This window comes from Mercenaria mercenaria, chromosome 11 (assembly GCF_021730395.1).
Source record: "Mercenaria mercenaria strain notata chromosome 11, MADL_Memer_1, whole genome shotgun sequence".
Lineage (NCBI taxonomy): Eukaryota > Metazoa > Mollusca > Bivalvia > Venerida > Veneridae > Mercenaria > Mercenaria mercenaria.
The window spans coordinates 48763253-48778318 of NC_069371.1; the positions used below are offsets into that span (position 1 = coordinate 48763253).

The 15066-nt window shown below is 37.9% G+C and overlaps 2 protein-coding genes across 2 annotated transcripts in view; one reads left to right on the top strand and one right to left on the bottom strand.

Moving 5' to 3' along the window:
• LOC123532840 (26S proteasome non-ATPase regulatory subunit 11-like) overlaps window positions 1-15066 on the bottom strand; it is a 286840-nt gene that overhangs the window by 181290 nt on the left and 90484 nt on the right. The window lies entirely within an intron of this gene.
• Window positions 1-15066, top strand: part of LOC123530958 (cytochrome P450 20A1-like) — a 64558-nt gene that overhangs the window by 29145 nt on the left and 20347 nt on the right. Inside the window, exons 6-7 of the mRNA XM_053517380.1 lie at window positions 3785-3854; window positions 8855-9031. Of these exons, the coding sequence (XP_053373355.1) occupies window positions 3785-3854; window positions 8855-9031 (247 nt within the window). The remainder of the gene's footprint in view (window positions 1-3784; window positions 3855-8854; window positions 9032-15066) is intronic.

Sequence of the window (15066 nt, forward strand, 5' to 3'; positions counted from 1 at the left end):
AATTCATGTTTAAAGCGAGCTTTATGCCAAAATTAGCGATGTACGCCCTATAAAACGGCGCGTCTACAGAGGTACGCCACATAAAAAGGCCGTTATCTTCATCTAAAATGCAACAGTTACTGTCATTATTGTAAGGAATTTCCGTGGGGGATACCTAAACCCGACCACTGCGTATGATAAATTCCTAGCAAAAAGTCTCTTTAAAATATTAATTTTAATGTCGACTGTTATCAAATAAACTTGACTAAATATATGAAATAACTGTGTTTGTAGAGTTACATTCACAATTAGATATCATGTATAATAATTTTCAGTCAGTTTTCCATAAGCATTTACCCGGCACTCATTAATATTCGCCAATATTTTCGGGCGTTTACGTTAGCTTACGAAAGAATCGTATCCTGAAAATAATTACATATGTAGAAGTCACATTACACGATGGCGTAGTGGTGTCTCAGTATTACGCAAGGTTATTGGCATTGATTTTATTCTTATATTATTTCACGTGCATGTAACATATTTTACGAATTTTAATTGTTTTCATTTGTAGATTTGAGCCTCAACATCAGAAAACAAACATGCAATGACTTTGCGACAAGCATGGATACTGACAGCCTGCGCATGCGCGCATTCTGGTCAGGATCCATGCTAATCGCTTATGGTTTCTCTAATTGCAATAGGCTTTGAAAGCGAACAGCATGGAACCTGACCAGACTGCGCGGATATGCAAGCTGGTCTGGATCCATGCTGAAAGTCAATATGGTGGTTTTCTCATAGCGTGGCTCATGTTTACTTTCTGGAATCACTTACAACAGGAAATATGTCTTTCTTTCTTCTTAGATACCTTAAAAGAAAAATCGACAATTTGTTCCACGGTTATCTTGGAAACAAGTGTTTTTCATTCAGGAAATGAACAAGAAATGATGATTTTTAGTTTGATCAGATAAGTAGGGGAGAACGCTGTTGAATGTGCCACGGGTTGGTTGTGCCACACGTGACTTATAATATTTATTGAAGAGCTTAGACGTCATTTGCAAATATTTTAAAAACGCCATTTTTTCAAATACTCTTTTTGGAAAGCACAAGCATTGTAAACAAAAGGACAACGAAACTGTTTGAAATACCGATTTTGACCGCTATAAGTAATTTTTGACGTATAACACATCTGTGTTCTGACAGTTCGTTATCATATAGATATATCGACATAAGATATATTATGAAATTCAGCATTTCCCTAAGGTTAAATGCCATGTACTTTCATACTGCTATACCATACTGAAAGGTAAGGGTGTACCCCGCACAGCGTACCCCGCATACTGTCACAACCTACCCCAGACGCGGGGCAGGTTGTGAAGTTACAGGCCATGTTCACACTAGCAGTATTCGTTTTGTCCGCACTCTACCTGAAAATACTACATTATGTTACTTGTGAAATACATTTTCAGTTTTTAATTCGTTTTAGGTTCCGACACCGAAGATTACTTTACGAAAATATATGGAATGTTCATGATTCCCAAGTAAATACTTCTATACCGGACTGATTATACAAAACAAGCATGTTTATTAAATCTTTCGAATAATTAATATTACTGTTATTACATTTTGTAATTACAAAACCGTTTATAATTGTTAAAAAGTGTAAATAAAATGAAAGAATAGATGCGAGTGAAGACATACGTAATCAGTTGCTATAAATATAACGGCCTTTTTATGTGGCGTACTTCTGTGGACGCGCCGTTTTATGGGGCGTACATCGCTAATTTTGGCATAAAGCTCCCTTAAAACATGAATTTACGCCATGATGTATATTTTTATTTGCAACTTGGTATATTGAATATTGTATATTGTCGCGTTAAACAGATGAAAAATCAACAGAATGATTTTAAGAGACAGAAAATGAACCTGAAAGTGAACGTCCGAGTTCAAAACCGACTTCACACGTTGGTTTACTCGAATGTTTGAAGAAACTAGAGAATTACTAACCAAAATCACATTACCATGGGGATCTTGAATGATCTGAAGCTCGTACTGAATATATCGCTTCTTTGAACACGTTGAACTTCGATGAAAATGAGTAGTTTTTCTTACCGCACCACATAGGATGTTGACAAAATCAACAGGAAATGACGGTAATGGAGCGTACAATATACCATGCATGTAGCGTACTCGCCGTAAATGCAACGTATACGTTGGACACGGTGTGCATGGAAATAGCTAAAATAGATTGGTGTTAGATAGTGAAAAACTATTATTATTTATTATTATACCACACTTATATAGCATTCTTTTCATACAAAATATGTACGTCCAAAAGTGCTTTACAAAAACATAAAGAACACATACATACACATACATACATACATGTAAATATATTCAATTTGGTAAAAGATTAAAATGAAAAGTAATTAAAACAAGTTCAGGCATAAATTATGTTCAACGTTAAATTACATTAAGCAACAAATCCCTTTCTCTACACAAAACAAACCTGTCATGGTTTGTTTTGTGTTTACCGCCATTTTCAACAGAATTTCAGATTTCTTTATTTTTTTATAACGTGTGAAATAGATGCGTTTTCAAAGATTTTTTTAAATGCAGACAGTGAGCTTGAATTTCTGATGCTTGCTGGGAGGGTATTCCAAAGCTTTGGAGCTGCATGCTTCAAACTTCTGTCACCATACTTTACTGTTAGACACCTCGGTACAACCAAAGACACCGGGCCATTTGCTGACCTTAAGTCTCTACGAGGCTTGTACATGTCCAGCATATCGACAGTGATATGACAACTATCAAACTATGACAAAAAATGGATCTTGAAATAGATTAATGGAAATCACTTTGTATCATTTACTATGAAATCATTAATATTCGTGGGGGACTAATTTTCGCTGAGTTCGTGGTTGAGTCATTCCACAAAATATGATCCCAACGAACAAGTAAAATACCCATTCATTTTATGTTCAAAAGTTGAAATCCACGAATTCATATCCTAAATATTGAGGTTTTGTCCAAAACCACAAAATTTCATGTCCACGAAATTAAGTGATTTCACAGTATCTGTACATAACGGGATATTACTTCTGTGACTGGCAACACGGTAGATTTCATAAAACTTTGTGTAGATATGAATCAATATCACACTATCAGTTGTTGCTTAAGTTGTAACATATTTGCTAGCCTATAAGACAAAGTTTATGTCCTTAAAAGTTAGACCTGTGTTTGCCTTGTTTAAGAAGTGTGTCAGTGTCATTGATCTAAAGTGTATATAAAAAGAAAATGGAAAATGTTGCCAGTTTTGATGTACTGGTAATTAAAGGAACCAGTCTTATTGAAGGATCTTCTTACAAACAGGAAAATATGGTATACATATATACAATATATGTGTATGCAATTAAATTTCACCTCGGTGTACCATGACATTTTTAGCTTGACAGTACGAAGTACATGGAGAGCTATTCTACTCGCCCCAGCAAGTAAGATAGCTCTCCATATACCTGGGTGCATTACTTTTTGCAGAAAATTTCCATGAATTATGTCTTTTCTTGTACTTATTTAATGTTTTGATACTGTTCTCTATCGCTATTACTACTAAATACAATTGACACAGACTTAAGCTATTAGCCAATATCTTCATCCACATTGGAGTAATTAAACACTTCAGTGACAGCTCCAGCTTCCTCACATCATGTAATATCCACTTGTACCAAGTTTCATTATCCAGCATCAAAATAGTCAAGCACACTGTCTCCTGTTACAGCTTTTGTTTCAAGAAATACTTTCATTTCAGATTTGGGCAGAGTTTGAGCACAAACTGACAGAGCCTCCCAGTGAAGCTAGAAATAAGATTATTGTTGATGGTAAGAACAAGTGGAACATTTTATATGATTGTAGAATATGTATAGCACTGGCCTTGGAGACCTGCCCACTTAGCTCAATAGGTACAGCGCATATCTACAGATCTCGGGGTTGTGAGTTTGATCCTTACACACGTGAGTCGTATGTTCTCTGTGATGATTTGATAGAAGACAACTATTTTCTGAAATCATTCGTCTTCCACCTCTGAATCATGTGGGAAAGTCGGCAATTACTTATGGAGAACAGGTTTGTACTGGTACAGAATCCAGGACTGGTTAGGTTAACTGCCCGCTGTTACATAACTGAAATAGTGCTGAAAAATTGGGTAAAACCTTAAACAAACAAACAAAACCACTAGCCATGGTAAATTGATAACTTGTGTGGGGGAAGTCGTCGAAACAAGAACTGTCACCATAAAGAGCTTTCCAAAAAAAAATTCTGAACTAAAAGAAGTTAAGAGTCGTAAAAATTGTGAAATCTTTAAATTAAATATGCATCAGGAACTGATTCTTGTGAAATATTAGTTACGTCAGTACATGAAATTAAATACCAAAAAACAAAAAAATAACATGTAAAATTCCCTATCATTTTAGCTACAAAAGTCTAAATCCACAAATTATATCTGCTCGAAATAGCCATTTTAAAACAGTATTTCAGTCTGTAACAGCGGGCAGTCAACCTAACGAGTGATCCTGGTTTCTGTACCAGTACAAACCTGTTCTCCACAAATAACTGCCAACGTTCCCCACAGGAATCAGAAGAAGAATGATTTCAGACATAATGTTCTTTATCAAATTGTCGCAGAGAACATACACCTTGCTCGAGGATCAAACTCATGGCTGCAGTCCGTAGATCTGGGCTCTCTCTTTTGAGCTACGCAGGCAGGCCGGTGTAATGAAGCATTTCGACCCCATAGAATGATGACCCCCCGGTCATTATTCAATAGAAAATGTGACTCATTTCCTGTAAAATATTGCCCCCCCCCTTATAAAAAACTGACTCCCTTTGAAAACTCTATAGAATAACGACCCCCGGTCATTATTCTATAGAAAAACTGACCCCTCCAAGTAAAATACTGACTCCCTAAAGATGACTCCCTTCGAATCTCATAGAATAACGACCCCGGTTATTATTCTATAGAAAAAGTGACTCCTTCCATGTAAAATACTCACTGCCGAAATTACTACATTCGAACTCTCTTACAATATCGATTCCCGGACATTATTCTATTTAAAAAAGTTACTCTTTCCGTGTAAAACACCGGCTCCTAAAAAGACTTTCGACGATAATATCTATTAAAAAGTGATCCCCACCAAACCTAACGGACAATTTTACTAGATCTACAACTCTAATACCCTCCATTGCCAATAGTTAACATTTTGATTGTACTACTACTACTGGTGCCGCTACTTCTATTGCTATTACTACATGTACTTCTTCTACTACTACTACTACTACTACTACTACTTCTACTACTACTACTACAACTGCTACTACTGATACTACTATACCTGCTTCCACTAATACGTCTTGTACATCTACCTCTTCTTCTCCTGCTGCTGTTGTTGCTGTTGCTGCTGCTGCTGCTACTGACACTGCCACTACCACTGCCACTACTACTACTATTACTACTACTACTACTACTTTCTATTGTTGCCGCTACCGTACTTTACTGCCACTGCTAAGTATTGCAACTTCTATTAATACTAAGTTCTATGCTAGCAGTTTCTTGTGCAGTTTCCTTCTGAAGAATTACTTCATACCGAAGTTTGCAGGGATTATTGAAACGGGTGTATTTTGTGAACGTATTGTGAATTGTTATTTTCCTGAAAAAAATGTAAACACCAAGATACAGCGTCTACAAATAGAATCCCTTTTCCCGTTGCGGAATGCTTTGATTTCTGTGTCAAGTGATGGTATCTGGGGCTAATGGTCAAACGGAAGGACGGACGGACAAGGGCAAATCAATATGCCCCCTCCCCCGAGTGGGGGCATAAAATGCAGCAATTAGACCTTAGATACATGAGTTATTACTAAATTTGACCAAATGACCGGGGGTCGTTTTTCATGGGAGTCAATATTCTTCGTGAGGTTCAGTTTACTTCACGTGGGGGAGTCATAGTACTATGATCTGGAGGTCATAATACTATGACCGAGGGGTCATTATTCTATGGGGGTCGAAACACTTCATTACACCGGCTCCATTCTTTTTTACCTCAACCGTCATCCTACACCAAAGGGTGTGAAACGTTTCAAAAACTATTGTTTAAAACAAGCAAATTCGATGAATTGGTATCCCCCGCCGAAAGGGTTTGTGGTGAGGAATGGCAAAAATATATCCGGCAAAAAGTTAAGGATGTTACTAGGAAGCAAATAATTTCATTAGTCAAAATCAATAAAACAGAAAATGAATGCTTGTCTTTTGGTGTGTGTGGGGGACGGGGTGGGAGTGTGTGTGTGGGGGGGGGGGGGGGGTTTGGGGGGCAGCAGGAGTGACTGGGTGAGGATACAATGTTGATTAAAAATTAAGAACGAAAAAAAAAGAATGGGGGGGGGGAAGAGGGGATGATGGGTGATGCATGATCGGGGCGGTGGGCATGACTGGGTGGAGGAGTGAGGTGGGAGAACGGTACAACTTTGCATGTTGATAAATATATTCATGGAAACCCGCCCGTTTTGCTCAGTAGGTAAAAGCGTTGGTCTACGGATCGCGGGGTCGTGAGTTCGATCCTCGGGCGGGGCGTAAGTTCTCTGTGACTATTTGATAAACGACATTGTGTCTGAAATCATTAGTCCTCCACCTCTGATTCATGTGGGGAAGTTGGCAGTTACTTGAGGAGAACAGGTTTGTACTGGTACAGAATCCAAGAACACTGGTTACCATTACAGAAAAAAAAATCATCTGTGGTGAATGGATGCGGTGAATGGCTGGTGAATGATTGGTTAATAGAAAGTGAATGAAGTTGGGATTATTAACTTTTCATTAACTTTTCATTAACTTTTCACATGCAAATGAGGTCTGCGGTGAATGACTGCGGTGAATGAGCTGCGAACAGTCTGCGGTGAATGAGCTGCGAACATTCTGCGGTGAATGATCTGCGAACTGTCTGCGTTGAATGAACTGCGAACATTCTGCGGTGAACGATCTGCGAACTGTCTGCGATGAATGATCTGCGAAGTCTGCGGTGAATGAACTGTGAACAGTCTGCGGTGAATGAGCTGCGAGCTGCATATCTGCAGAAAGCTTTTACCTTGTAGGACAGAATGTTGAGCCCGCCAGCGGTCTGTCAAGTGTGACCTTGACCTTGAACCTAGGGACCTGATTCTTGCGCATGACACTCTGTCACATAATAGTGAATATTCTTGCCAAAATACATCAAAATCCCATCATGCATGAAGAAAAAATGCTCCGGACAAACTTCAATTTGACGTTTGACCTCCAACTGTGGCCTTGACCTTTGAGATAGGAACATGGGGTTTGCGCATGACACACCTTATCATTGAGGTTAACATTCGTCCAGAATATAAACAAGATTGGTCCATGCATGTCAAAATTATGGTCGGGAAAAGTATTGGACGCACGCACGCACGGACACACATACACCAAACCGCCAAAAGTCATGACTATAGCGAGCTCAACGCAAGTGGGCTCGACGATAAGCTAGTGAATTAGCTGGAAACCTCTATATATTTACATGCACAAAAAAACCAAAGTCACAGAAACTGATGACAAAAATAAGTCTGCATCTGTTTAGAATGACATGAATCAAATAAATTGAAAAAAAAGTATCACATTTTACTTTTGACATGTTTTGTGTATACTATAGACAATTAAAAAAGCACTTATTTTAGCTGATACCATGCTATTCACATAAATCTGCTGTGCTCTGCATGGTCCAGAATTTCTAACTATACAAACCATTTTGCCACCAAAACGGGTGCAGCTATTTTATTTACAAATCATGAAATTCAAGTTTCTCCGGTGAATAGAAAGTGAATTAATGATACAATATTTAAAATACCAAGTCCTGCGGTGAATAAAAAGCGAACACTGGAGTCTGCGGTGAATAGAATGTTAAAAAAGAAGTTTGATCGCCATTCATTAACCGGATGCGGTTAATGAACAGCGAACTGCTGCTGTGAATAGCTCCATTAACTTTCTTTCTGTTAACTTTCTATTAACTTTTCATTCACCGGAGAAGGCTTGTTCTGTAAGGGTAGGTTAACTGCCCACCGTTACATGACTGAAATACTGTTGATAAACGGCGTTAAACCCAAAACAAACAAACAAATATTTATGGAAGGTTTGGAAAAAAAAAATAATAAAAAAGAATGAACATTTATTATTATTATATTATATATATATTTTTTTGGTGGGGGGTGTTGGGAGGGGGAGGGTATGTGACCAAGGCAAGGTTGTGACCAGGTGTGGGTACACAGTTTTACATGTTTATAATAAATAGTCATGGAAAAGAATGAAAGAAGTTTAATGAAATTCTACCAATTGGTTGGTTTGTGATGTACAAATCTGTAGATTTTTAAACAATTAAAGGGCAATAACTCTAAAGTAAATCGACCAATTAAAAAAAAAATGACAGGCATCATCGAAGTATGTTGGTTCATATTTATTTCAAGTTTCTTAAAATTCTACCAGCTTGTTATTGAGAAATTGCTGCAGACGTGGAATTTTCATTAAATCAAGGGCAATAACTCTAAGGGAAAATGACCAATCAGAAAAAAAATTGACCGGCATCATTGCAGTATGTTGGTTCATGTTTATTTCAAGTTTCATGAAATTCTACCTGCTAGGTACTGAGAAAAGGCTGCGCACGCACGCACGCACGTGACGGACGGACAACGCCATTTCAATACCCACCTCCTGATCGGCGGGGGATAAAAATATCAGGAGGCTTGCCATTTATTTTCCTTAATCAAAAATATGCTGCCTTTGGGTTAAAGAAAGTCTTAATGCAGTGCTATATTTAAGTATCTTTACTTGCAGGAACGAAGAAACTTGCAACTATTGTCAACCGTATGGTACAACACCGGAAGGATGACCCTCCTCAACACGGGGAGGAATTATTATTGGATTTGTTGTTGGACTACTCGGATGATGAAGAATTACAAAATGCTGACGCTTTAGCTTATGTCCTTGGAGGATATCATACCACAGGAAATTGTAAGAATTATTGATCTTGTGTAAATACACAATGTATGTGAAGTATTTTAGTTTTTATTGGCATTTTTGTAGAAGAAAAATGATTTAGTGTTATTCATACTAATTTGTTTTAGCTCAGTTGTGATGAAAGCTTCAAGCTTATTGGAACAACCCTCAAGACCACTTCCTGGAAAAAGCCAGTACTGGGGTCATATGGGAAGTCACGATTGTGACCCGAGTGGGGCTCAAATCCATGACCCCTAGACTGAGCAGCCGGCACCATATCCACTAGACCACCACTCCACTAGTAAAAGAAAGTTTTACAGTCTTATAGGGATGTATGCCTGTTGGTCAGTCTGTCCGCCTTGCCAGTCTTCTCTTAAGTTTTACCATTTTTAGCTCACCTGAGCACAAAGTGCTCAGGGTGAGGTATTGTGATCGCTCACCGTCCGGCGTCCGTCCGTTGTACGTCCGTCCGTCCGCCGTCCGTCCACACTTTCCTTTAAACAACACCTCCTCCTAAACCAACAGGCCAATTTTGATGAAACTTCACAGGGATGTTCCATGGATGGTCTTCTTTAAAAAAATTCAAAGAATTGAATTCCATGCAGAACTCTGGTTGCCATGGCAACCGAAAGGAAAAATTTTGAAAATCTTCTTCTCAAAAACCAGAAGATCTAGAGCTTAGGTATTTGGTGTGAAGCCTTGCCTAGTGAACTTCTACCAGTTTTGTTAAAATCATGACCCCGGGGTTAAAATTGCCATGGCAACCGAAAGGAAAAATCTTAAAAATTCTTCTTCTCAAAAACCAGAAGCCCTAGAGCTTAGATATTTGACATGTAGCATTGCCTAGTGGACCTCTACTAAAGTTGTTCTAATCATGTCCCCGGGATCAAAATTGACGTCGCCCCAGGGGTCACTTGATTTTACATAGGTTTCTATAGGAAAATCTTCAATTAAAAAAAAAACAAACCAGAAGGTCTAGAGCTTAGATATTTGACTTGTAGCATTGCCTAGTGGACCTCTACAAAATTTGTTCAATCATGACCCCCGGGGTCGAAATTGACCCCGCCCCAGGGGTCACTTGATTTTACATAGGAAAAACTTCAAAAAAATTCTAAAATAAACCAGAAGGCCTAGATCTTACATATTTGACATGTAGAATTGTCTAGTAGACTTCTACAAAATTTGTTCAAATCATGACCCCCGGGTTCAAATTGACCCCGCCCCATGGGGTTACTTGATTGTACATAGAAAAATCTTCAAAATTTTCTAAAAGTAAACCAGAAGGCCTAGAGCCTAGATATTTGATATGTAGCATTACCTAGTGGACAGACGGTCAAATTGACCCAGCCCCAGGGGTTACTTGATTGTACATAGGGAAAGTTTCATAAATTTGCTAAAAATAAACCAGAAGGCCTAGATCTTAGATATTTGATATGTAAAATTGCCTAGTAGACTTCTATAAACTTTGTTGAAATCATGACCCCCGGGGTAAAATTTGCCCCGCCCCAGGGGTTACTTGATTGTATATCAGAAAATCTGCCAAAAAATTTCTAAAAATCATCAGTCTGACATTTGAAATATGTAGCTCATATTTCTCAGGTGAGCGATCCAGGGTCATCATACCCTCTTGTTTTAGCTTGACTATCAAATAATAGGTAGAGCGATTGGACTCTCCATGCCTCAACCTCGATGGCAGCCTCCTACTTTGGTTAAGTTTTTGAATGTTAGCTGGTATCTCTGTAACTACTTGTGGGAATGGATTAAAACTTCACTTATTTACTGTGATGAACTGACTTGCTCTGTACAGGCTCCATGAGTCTGTTTTGATTTTTAGCTCACCTGAGCCAAAGGCTCATGGTGAGCTTTTGTGACCGCTCAATGTCCGTCGTACGTCGTCATTCATCCGTCGTCAATCGTCCGTCGTGTGTCCGTCAACATTTTCTAAAAAATCTTCTTCTTGAAAACCACTGGGCAGAATTATACTAAACTTCACAGGAATGATCCTTGGGTGGCCTCCTTTCAAAATTATTCAAAGGATTGAATTCCATGCAGAACTCTGGTTGTCATGGCAACCGAAATGAAAATTTTTAAAAATCTTCTTGTCCAAAACCATAGGGCCTAGGGCTTTGATATCTGGTGTGTAGCATCATCTAGTTGTCCTCTACCAAAATTTTTCAAATTATCCCCCTAGGGTCAAATATGGCCCCGCCCCGGGGGTCACATGGTTTATATAGACTTATATAGGGAAAACTTTGAAAATCTTCTTGTCCAAAACCACAGGGCCTAGGGCTTTGATATCCTTTCGACTACCGCTATCGTACTACCCGACACTCTACCTCAGCCGCCAAATGCAGACTATATTTTTGGGGTTCTCCGTTACCACTACTGTTTTGCAGGCGGGCTACCGCAGACGACTAATACGTACCAGAAAAATGGGGGTGCTTATTTCCATAGCATATAATGCAGTGTTTGGGTAAAAATCGTATTTTCTTCGCAATTGAAAATAGAAGGAATTACCAAAAATATACTATATTTTTACGCTGCGGTAATTTTAATGTAAAACGGTTGCTACACTATGGTACTTATGTCCATTGTATTGTTATTGGTATAACTACACTGTGGCACAACTTATAATTTCTTGTATCCTGCAATAGTCTACTGTGGTATTTATATGCATGTAAAACATACAGTTAATGTTATTATTTAGAAGTCACATATTTAAACGGTCACTGCATCATTGTGGCAGTATAGCTATTTTGTGTGAATACGTATTAATGGCCGCGACGCTGTCTTGAGTTTCGCATGTCCTGCATTAAGCTACTGTGGTATTCGGGGCAATAGATAATGTCTACAGGATAAATTTTGATTACTAGTATAATTCTATCGCAGGGCATTTTTCTCAGCACTGTAGATGTGCACCTAATTTCATATAATGTGTATAACTACACTATGACACTGCCTTAAAATAAAATTCAAGTTTCTCAGAAAAGTCTATTGAATTTCTTAGTAATGGGACGAGTAAAACTATACTGCGGTACTGCACTGAAATTCATTCTTCCTGCAAACGTCTACTATGGTACTTATTTGCAGAGTAAACATGGTATTTATCAAATAGGCTTTAAATTATTCGTGTCAGCAGATGCCGTTTCTTGGTACGTTTGGAATTTTCAAGTTTATATTAGAGAAAAAAAGAAATAGGACTTAGCGAGAGGGTTGTTGAACATCTGGTTGAGCCAGTGTATCAACGAAACCATATAGTGTTTCTAGACAGATTCTACACATCAATCCCTTTGGCGCAGGCGTTTCTTGCCAGTATCACCGCCCCTCTTTATTTCTATAGCCTGTTAATTAATTTGATTTGATTTTATGTTATGTCCTCTAGTGATGTTTTTCCGACCAGCGGTTGTAATGTGGTTTTAGATGTTATAGGGTATGGGTTCCTTTAAGGACGATGATAAAATTTTGTTTGCAGACTTTGATATGTGTCATCATAATCATGTATCATAATAAGCATCATCAAATTGGCATCATAATGACATCATAGTTTCATCATCCTACAAATAAACTTATGACAAATTATAATAATGATTTAACAATTACATTGCATATCAAATATTCAACGCGCATGACAGATGACAGCTGTCAAAATTGTAAACAAGTAATTTACCGAAGGTAAAATCAATGATGCTTGGCATCCAATAAAATACACAGGTAAATTAATAAATCGTTTACATAGCTTATCAAATTTAATACATACATAGAGAACAATATAAGATAAGGCATATTTACCTGGAAAATGTATAATTTCCAGTCCAAAAATATATATATGCACAAGTATAAATGAGGTACCTATGTAAACAAAGCCATTTTGAAATTTTGACCAAGAAGTAACCAGTGCTGTGATTGTGTGTTAAAGATCACGTGCAGATACTTATTAGATATAGAAAGTATAAAGTATGGAAGGCCTGGAATGTCAAAAGTTACTATTATAGGAAAATCAAAAACAAACGAAGTATTTTCATGATTGTACTATATCATTTATTTGTGCTCTACGACATTCTCCCCCTGCTTGTAAAATGTCGTCCTCGACATTTATTAAGGTACATACTGTTATTGATTTTTCAAATTAATTTACAAAGCGAAAATGAAACTTTACATTTGTCGCAACATTAAACATGATATAAAAAACACACGAAGTATTATAAAACAAGTATTAAACAATTGGCAGTCGAAGTGAATGTTGTGAATATTGACATGTGTTTATGTGTCAAATGGCTATGATTATGTAGTGATTGATTTCAGTAGTGATATATAATCACGCGAGATATCCTATATGTAGTCCATATACATTTCACAAGAATTCGCAACAACGTTTCCATACATACATATTTCACACGTAAAGCATTCAGAACTATATTCCAATGATAAGTTCCAGTTAATCTTTCTATGTACAATTCAGGTAAGTATTTCAAAAACACAATTGACATAGGTAAGTATATTGTAGTCCAAGTATTTTGCACACTATATTACCCATTGGAAATAATACAGGTAAGTATTTCACTTGGCTATTTGTCTCTGATATATGTGGTTCTACACAAATAGTCTCAGCACAACAGGTAAGTAAATTTAGGTAAGCATTTAATTAGAATAAGTTCAGTGATTAGTTCATTTGGTTCCTCATGACTCCTCAGACGATTCTTCTGTTTCGCTCTGGTAAGTATCTAAACTCGGTTCATATTCCATGCTGTCGTACTTTGATGATGTTCCACTCTCATACCCTTTACATTTCATTCCGAGTGGCAGAAGGGGATTCCTGTGTAAAACACCTGTTTTCTTTGCATTTCTGCAATCCTTTATGATCTCATATACAGGAAGGTCTTCGTTAGGCTGTGAGACCACAATATATGGAACGTCCTCCCATCTATCAGCCAATTTTTTTTTTCTTGGATTGTCACATTCCGAGCCAGAACAAGATCTCCAGGTATCAACTGACTAGCTTTTGCTTTTGTGTCATACAGTTATTTGTTTTTGGCTGCTGTCGCTTTCGATGTTTCTTCTACCTTTTTATAAGCTGCTGTTAGTTTCTCTTTTAATTTTCTTGTGTAATCATGCTTATTTTCTGTGTCTTGTGTTGGTAGTCTTAAGAGAGCATCAATTGCTTGTTTCGGGTGTCGTCTAAACATTAGGTAGTATGGCGAGTAACCAGTACTTGGGTGTATTGTAACATTGTATGCGTGAACTAATGATGCTACGTGTGACATCCAATCTGACTTCATGTTGTTCTCTAGAGTTCCGAGCATTTTCAAAAGTGTGGAATTAAAACGTTCGACTGGATTTCCCATAGGATGGTAAGGGGTTGTATGTGATTTATCGACACCAGCAAGTTGGCAAAGTTCTTTTATCAAGGACGACTCAAAGTTTGCACCTTGTCGCTATGGATCCTCATCAGAAAACCTTAATGGACCACGAACTGTTCAAACAAGACACGAGCTGTTGTCTTCGCTGTCTGATTTTTGGTCGGGTATGCCTGTGCATATCTGGTAGAGTGGTCAGTGGCGACAAGCATGTGTTCATGACCTCCTTTAGATTTCTCTAAACTCAGGAAATCAATGCAGAGAATTTCCATAAGAGCTGACGATTTGAAGTTTACTAATGGCGAAGTAGATGGTAATGTCTTCCGTTTAATGCAGCGATCACACTGTCGGATTCGTGCTTCGATCCATGAATCATTTCCAGGCCAGTAGAACCTCTGTTTGAATAGTGAAGTAGTTCTATCTCTCCCCTGGTGTCCTAGATCATCATGGAGAGCCAAGAATATTTCCTGCCGAAGATGCGAGGGTAGAACTAACTGTATATAATCTTGTTCGTTCACATGCCCTTATGGTAGAGAACTCCGTCCTTCAGTTCAAGACGACTCCATTCCCATATATACTTTCTTACTGTTGGATCATCGATGTTGACCTGCTGAGCTGTTGGTTTTACACCATCTTTCAGGTAAGTAATTATACATGAAATGGTGGCATCATCGGTTTGTGCCTTTCGCCACTGTT